This window comes from Lolium perenne, chromosome 3 (assembly GCF_019359855.2).
Source record: "Lolium perenne isolate Kyuss_39 chromosome 3, Kyuss_2.0, whole genome shotgun sequence".
In the NCBI taxonomy this organism is placed as follows: Eukaryota; Viridiplantae; Streptophyta; class Magnoliopsida; order Poales; family Poaceae; genus Lolium; species Lolium perenne.
Genome location: NC_067246.2, coordinates 254,968,851 through 254,976,776, shown reverse-complemented (window position 1 = coordinate 254,976,776; position 7,926 = coordinate 254,968,851). Strand labels below are relative to the sequence as shown.

General features: G+C 54.4%; 1 protein-coding gene across 1 annotated transcript; it reads right to left on the bottom strand.

Moving 5' to 3' along the window:
* Positions 1–1,368: 1,368 nt before the first annotated feature.
* LOC127344792 (uncharacterized) lies at positions 1,369–3,517 on the bottom strand. The gene is made up of 3 exons (XM_051371128.2): positions 3,055–3,517; positions 2,866–2,955; positions 1,369–2,099 (listed from the first exon to the last, which is right to left on the bottom strand). Exons 1-3 carry the CDS (start codon positions 3,393–3,395, stop codon positions 1,598–1,600), a joined length of 933 nt encoding a protein of 310 aa, XP_051227088.1. The 5' UTR covers positions 3,396–3,517; the 3' UTR covers positions 1,369–1,597.
* Between the last annotated feature and the right edge of the window lie 4,409 nt (positions 3,518–7,926).

Sequence of the window (7,926 nt, the reverse complement as noted above, 5' to 3'; positions counted from 1 at the left end):
CATCTAACGAAACTGTCAGCGGGATAAGGACGCGTGGGTGGACGCACTGCTCGGCAAGATATGGCATGTAGCGCACGACATCCTGTCGGAGGAACAGGAAGAAGGAGGAAGCGGCGCCGGGCCTACAAAAGAAGCGTCGCTAATCGCAAACAGCTCAACAAGCCAACCAAAAGGTAGGGAGCTTCGTCCCAATGGCCCGGGGATAGGGTTGGAAAATCTTCCGTGGCGGAGCTTCTCGAAGATGTCGTTGATGCACGTACATGCCCTAGGACATCTTCGGAAGTTCCGCCTCGAGAAAATTTCTCCGCAAGCCCGTGAAAGCCTCCATCTCTTCTAACAGTGTTGGGGAATCTCCCTATGCTACGTCACAACCTCTATTTAACTAGCAAAAACAAGCCAACAATCTCCAGTGTTAATATCTTACATCTTTGAGGAAAGGGTTGGGAAATCTTCCGTGGCGGAACTTCTCGAAGATGTCGTTGGTGCACACGCCCTAGAACATCTTTGGAAGTTCCTCCTCAGGAAATTTTTTCCTCAAACCCGTGAAAGCCTCCATCTCCTCTAATAGTGTTAGAGAATCTCCCTATGGTACGTCATAACCTCTATATAACTAGCAAAAACAAGCCAAACATCTCCAGTGTTAATATCTTACGTCTTCGAGGAAAGGGTTCGAAAATCTCCCGTGGCGAAACTTCCCGGAGATGTCGCCCTAGGACATCTACGAAAGTTCCGCCCCGGAAAAGTTTCCCCGCAAGCTCGTGAACGCCTCCACGATGAAGTTAATGGACAGTGACCTCACACTAGAGGTGTTGTCATGTCGGTCAAGTCATCAACTGAAAACCGGAGCGTGGGTTTGGTTAATGGTTTTAATAGTTAGATTAATTATTCTACAAAACAGAAAATGGTTTTGGATTGCTTCTCCAAATTCAAATACTTTTCATGTTTAAAGTTTGTTCACGTGTCGAAGTATGCAACAGTTATTCAAATTCATATTCGAACACATATCAAATATTCAACAGATATAAAAAAGAACTTAGTTTTGGTGCAAATAAAAGGTCTTTAGTCTCGGTGGGGATAACAACCGGGACTAAAGATGCTCGCGGCTTGGCGCACCCAACATAGAACCTTTAGTCCCGGTTTATGTCACCCACCGGGACTAAAGGTCCCTAGCGAATCGGGACTAGATGTTGCCGCGCGTTTTAGCCGTTGGAACCGGAACTATTGCTAGCAATAGTCTCGAATCAAATCACGGCCAGAACTAATGATTCTTGCACAGAAGACCCATTTTATACTAGTGAAAGAAAAACAAAATTCGGGAAATCAGCTTGGACGCTACACAGCCTGATCAAATTTGACTTGAGAAACGCAGGCAGTAAGAATTAGTTGCATAGATTGGAAAAATCTTACAATACAAATATATAGGGAGTGAGCTGTATATATATTGCCCGTACGCACACGTACATCATATCGAACCTAGCAGATAATATAAGTAGGCTGACTGGCTGTGTTGTAAACACACACGATAAAACTGATGCTGTAGACTCTGAAACCTCGATCTACATAGTACTATCGATCGACATGATCGATCACGCGCCCCTCAAAGCGGCATGTCATCGTCACGTCCGCCATACGAATACGATGAGGATGCACCGAAGTACAGCGTGTCCGTCACATCGTAGTCCATGACATCGAGCTCGGTCGACGTCTCGATCGAAACAGCATCTTGGGTGCCGGCGCGTCCCTGCGACGACCATTCTTCCGGCGATTCGCCGCCGGAGTAGAGCTGGTGGCTCCCCTGCAGCACGCAGGTGAGGGACGAGACGAGCGCCTGCTGCTCGAGCTCCTCCTTGCTCAGCTGCACGACGCCGCCCTGCTGCTGCCGCGAGAACCCGGCGCCGGCGGAGAAGTTGATCATATCCGTGGGGCTACGTGCGGCCGCCTCAGGCTCCGCGGCGGCCGGCGCCGTGCGGTGGCACGTGTGCTCGTGGACGTAGATAACGAGGAACGTCCTGGGGCCGCCGTTGCTGCTGTGCTGCTCCTGCACCTGCTTCGTCGCCGGGCAGCTGCGCTCGCGGTGGTAGCAGCATCGGAAGTAGCACCTGCGTGTACACAAGTGGGCGTAAGAAATACAATTCGCCAATCCAACACATGTGGATGATCTGATCTTAGCACATGGCGATTAACTAGCTGTCTTTGCTGACATCGCGTCAAATTGATTAACTCGTGGCTAATGACGTAATGACTAAATTACTAATGGCAAATTAGTCTCCTAGTGACGTTCACCGTGGTAGACAGTACACGCACGAGAATCCCGCGCGCCACGAAACGTAACTGTCTGGCACAAAAAGGCTTGTCAACAAAACATTATTTTTTGGCGAGATAAGAAGAAACATTCTCTTAACCTGAAAAAGGAAACATGCGTGTCAGCATCAAAACTGGCTTTAACTTTGTTTCCCCTTCGAATTAACGGACACAATTTCAGTTTGGCGATGATGCTTTCAAACGTGTGGGTGAAGTGGGGATCAGCTCGATCGGCTGCTTATCGAGAATCTTTTTGGAGGTAGGCAAGGTTATTGCGTGTCAAGCGCGCGCAACATTTTGTGTTTGTCCTTTTGCACCTTCCCCATCTCAGGGTAGCATCCAAGAATCCGAATACTCAATCATATGCCCCACGTTTTTTCTGTTATATATCCCCTACGCGCTGACTCTATAATTGCCACGATCTAAACATTACGCGTAGCTGGTACTAAATCATATGTCCCTTCTTACAACGACATGTCAACTTAATCACTAGTCCATTAGTTAACTGTTGAGATAAGAATAAGATAGACTATGAACCACATAATCCATTACTGATTAGCTAACCTTGGGAAGCTTGTCCTCATGATCCTCTTCTGGCCGTACTTCCTCCAGTGGTACCCGTCGTCGGAGTCCGGCGAGGGTGTCAGGATGCTTCTGATAAAGAAACAATGCACACCACAAATTAGATCCACACATAATCCATCGACATGCATGTTCCTTCTACATAAGGCATGCCGTCGCTGGACGACTCACCTTCTTGGCGCGCCGTCATCCCTAGGCCGGCGCGCGCCCGCGGCAGCGGCAACGGTCGCCTGGGGTGACCCGGCGGCGGCCGGGGCAGAGCCGGCCATGCTGGAGATGCAGCCGGTGAAGGCGTGGGACACCTCCTGCAGAATGAAAGCGGCGGCGGCCTCGGCCCGGCCCTGCCCGCGCAGCGCCCGCAGCGCCTCCGCCTGGAGCTGCGCCGTCAGCTCCTGCCCACGCGTCAGCTCCCTCACCACCGCCTCGTAGAACTGCTCGTCGACCGCGGCCGAGCCGAAGCCAGTGGCGGCGCCGCCGTCAGAGTTCAAGATGAGACGGGACTGCGTCTGCATGGTTGCCGCCTCGCGAGCTAGCTGCCAGAGCACGTATATTTAAGATTGTGAGTTCGTTGGTGCGAGTTGCAAGGCAGTTTTGGTGGCGGGGGTGGGGGTGGGCGGAAGTAGAGCACGGAGAGTAGCGGCGCCCTTATAAGGAGGACGGGGACGGAGGAAGCGTCGTGGCAGTTGCGCAGCTCCGCCCAGGTTGAGGTTGCAAGTGTTACTACTAGTAACCCGAGGGGGACGCTTTTACGCGGTCTGGCGGACTTTGTCTTTGGTGATCACCCTACTACAGCAAGTCGTTCTTAAATACTCCTAACTGCCTCTCAAAAAAAAAAAAATCCTAACAGTTCAAAGAGACATTAATACAAACAGAAACGGCGAAGGTGGCTTCTCCTTTATTCGCAAAAAAACCACAAAAAGGTGATCTTTGTTTCCTGCAGGCGTATCCTAGCTTCTTCCTTAACTTTGAGGCTAAGGGCATCTCCAGCTGGCCGACGCATTTCGGACGTCCGAAATGTCCGTTTGCGTCGGTCCACGGACGCGATGTGGTCCAGGGCGACCGTTTGCGTCTTGGGTACCTCCAGCGGTGCCGACGTATTTTTTTACCGGGGACAACGTCAAGCTCGCTAATGGCGTTTTACGTCCCGTCGAGGACTGCCGCCGGCGATTAACTGTTCCCGCGCGACGACGATTGTTCCCGCGCTTGCCCAATACATTGGCAAGTTTCGCCGGCGTTTCGCGCGCGCGGGAAACGCCCTGCACGCCAACGCCGTTTCCCGCCCCGCCGTGGCTATATATGGTGGACACCGGCGGGGGCGACGGGCACACCTCAAGCTACCATCCATCCATGGCCGACCACATGAATTGGGAGCACGTTGTTCACATGTGCCGCCAGCTCCACCCGGAGGAGGAGGAGGAGGAGGAGGAGGTAGCCGCCGCCGGCGTTGAGGCCCAGCAGCTGGACCTGGAGGTGGCGGCGGCGGAGGCGGAGGCGGCAGAGCACGCGGAAGGGCGCCTAGCGGCGACCAGGGCGGAGATCGCCAACGCCATGGCCGAGCTCGCCGACGCCAGGGCCGAGCTCGCGGAGGCGCGGGCGGCCATCGCGGCCCCTCCGGCCGACGCCGTCATCCACGACGTCGCGGACGACGATGTCCCCGTGCCCATGCGCTTCGAGTGCGCCGGCGACCAGCGGATTCTGCTCGCGTCCTTCGAGTCCCTGGCTGGGGACGCCCTGCGCCGTCAGGCTTGGGTGGCGGAGGAGGAAGCCCACAGCTATGCGATGTCCATGGCTCGGGGGTTAATGTGCTCCGACCTGGACTCGCTCCAGCATAGGGGCCCTTCTCCAGCGCGGGTCGAGCAGGAGAACCGCGAGCTGGAGGCCGCCATCGCCGTCAGGGACGAAGCGGTGGCGACGGCGGCTAGGGATAGGGCCCGCTTCGTCACCGACATGGCGGCGATCCAGGCGGCGGTCCAGGCGAACGAGGACGCGGCGGCGGTCCAGGCGGCGGCGGAGGAGGAGGAGGAGGAGGCCCGGGCGGCGGCGGTCCAGGCGGCGGAGGAGGAGGAGGCCCAGGCGACGGCGTTGGCGGAGGCTACCAAGGTGGCGTTCGCCCGGGCGGAGGCCTTGTGGGATAGCTCCCTGGCCGAGGCCCTCAAACGCCGCAGGCGGCAGGACGAGATGTCCAGTCGCCGGCGTGCGCGGCGCGCGGAGTGCGCGAAGCGCTCCCGCTTCAACGACGCCGGCGGCCAGTAGTAGGGAGCGCGGCTGCGAGTAACCGAGGCCGGTGTAGGCCGCGCGACGACGAGTAGGTACGGCCGTTGTAGTTTTAGGTTAACTCGACTAACCATCTCTGTAAAGATGGTCCTTTTGGCCAATCAATAGTAATGAAAAAATCTTTTGCTTAAGTGGTCACTGCCGACCGGGCCCGGATGTACCCAACGCGGACACTTTGCGCGACCGCCGAGCGTCCGCGGAGACGCGAACCTGGCGCATATTTGGGCCAGGTTTGCGTCTCCGCGGACGGCCCGGTCACTTTGCGTCGCCCCGCTGGAGTAGGCCCCAGAAGCATTTCCGGTCACGGCGGACGAAAACGGTCGCTGAGCGTCCGTTTGCGTCGCGCCGCTGGAGATGCCCTAACGAAATTGGAGCCTCCAGGATCCTTCAATGAAGAAGGGTTTTTACTAAAAAAAAAGGTGTTCTTTAGGGCAGGGCATTCGGCTTTGCACTGCGCGTTGATAAGTGGCGCGATCTGGTTCGTTTAAAGCCCCCGCCGATAATCCCAACACAACCCGTGGTGGACGCGGAATAGGTCGCTACGTGGTTTTTCCCTTTTTTTCCGTAGATTCGAATACGAAAACTGAAATATCTTGCAAATCGAGTATCTAAATAAAGTTTCATTTTCATGGCTGAGCTAGTCGCGTCGAGATCTACAAAACTAGATCCCATCTTGATAAGTTTGGACGAACTTTTTTTTGAACCGCCTTTCTGTTATCACCAGAATTTGACCAAGTCAGAGGTGGGCCGCGATCAAGATTGGGCTTGAAGAATATACATGGAAGAATACGCGAACCGGCCTTGTACACGAAGTTTGGGCTAGTTTGCCCTTGTATCTGTAAATATGATAGGATACGTGTCGGTTAGTTAGAGTTTGGCTCGTGCACGGTTGGGATTATTCCCACGTTAGAAAGTCTACGGACTATAAATATGTATCTAGGGTTTATGAAATAAACAACAATCACGTTCACCACAAACCAATCTAGGCGCATCGCCAACTCCCTTGTCTCGAGGGTTTCTTCCGGGTAAGCATCATGCTGCCTAGATCGCATCACGTTTATTCGCTGTTCATGCGTTGCTCGTACTGAAGCCTTTTTGATGGCGAGCAACGTAGTTATCTTAGACGTGTTAGGGTTAGCATTGTTCATCGTATCATATGCTGTCGTCGTGCAACCCTGAGACGTCTAGCCGCCCTTACACCTATCTTAGGTGTAAGGGCGGCACCCCGCTTGATCATTATTTAGTAGATCCGATCCGTTATGGTTGCTCCTTGTTCTTCAAGGATTAGTTTAATATCTGCATCGTTAGGCCTTACAAACGGGTTGAAGGATTCAGTGGCGCGTAGGGTGTAGTTTGCTAGCCCTAGACAGGATGTTCCGGGGATCAACCTCGTGTTGGTTTTTAGGCCTTGTCTAGGGTCGGTTTACGATCACCGTGCGTGGCCGCCAGGCTCAATCACGAGTAGGATGTTCCGATTATGTGGTGAAAACCCTAAATCGTAGTAGGTCGTTTTAGCTTTATTTTGATCAAGCAGGACCACCATATATTCGTACACCTCGTACGGATCATGGGTGGATCGGCTCTTTGAGCCGATTCACAGGACAACCTGAGAGCCGATCGAGGCTCATATTTAATGTTTACGTGTATGCCATGCAGGAAACTAAGCGAGGCACATCCATCACCTTCCTGACCAGGTATAGGTCAGGTGGCACGCCCTTGCACCAGCATCGGACGTGCGTGCCGAGTCTTTGCGGGCCGTCGCTCGGAGGGACCAGGGCCAGCCGCAGTCCTGGGAGCCTCCCGGCTCTACTGTGTTGCCCGTCGCTGCTCGCCGGTGGGTTTCTGACCGCAACACATTCTGGCACGCCCGGTGGGACAATCTTCGACATCAACCGCATCGCCATCTACATCTAAGATGGCGGAAGGCACCCCAGTCACGTACGAGGATCTGACCGAGGAGCTCAAGAAGAAGTATGACGAGGTCAAAGCAATCCTCGAAGCCGACCTCATCGGCTCTTTTCACAGAACCCGCTCACATGGCATCAGGTGGAAAGGGTTCTCACCTGAAGGCGCGCTCGATGGAGTGGACCTGTCCGCCCCGTCAGAAGAACGCACCAGGTCCCTGCGTCAGGAGATTAACTTCATGGTAGCTCATTCGCTGCACCGCCATTCTGAGAGCCTGGTGAACACTTTGGAGCGTGTCGCTCTTCGGGTGATCCAGGAAATCATGAGGCATCAGTACTCTCCGTCAGGACCAGCTCTCGGGACTTACCAAGGAGAGATGCCACTCCAGTCCCGTCCACCGCTGCCATTCGCGTTGGCAGCACCAGAAGTGCCGAATTCACCGGCATACGTCGTCTACAAGATCGGTGGTGACCCTAGTGACTACCAGTTCTTGCATGAGGCGCCCAAGGAGATCCCTCACGGATACACGTGCACATACGTGCCGCGATCGCAGAATCGGGTACTACAAACCAGATCGCAACAACAGCAGGGACTTCTGGAACAACAGGAGGAACTTCGGGAACAGATCTTGAGAAGCAGACGTGGCTAGCTAAGTATGCCACTCCGACAAACCTCCAGAGCTCAGCTCCTGCAGTTGGCTCAGAGCTGGAAAAGTAAGCATGGCTGGCTAAGTATGCCACTCCGGCGAATCTTCAGAGTTCGACTCCTGCAGCCAGCACCGCGGATCAGATCAGTACCATCCTGAGAGACCAGTTCGGCATGGTGCCGAAAAGGAGGACAATCGGCTATTCCAAGCCGTACCCC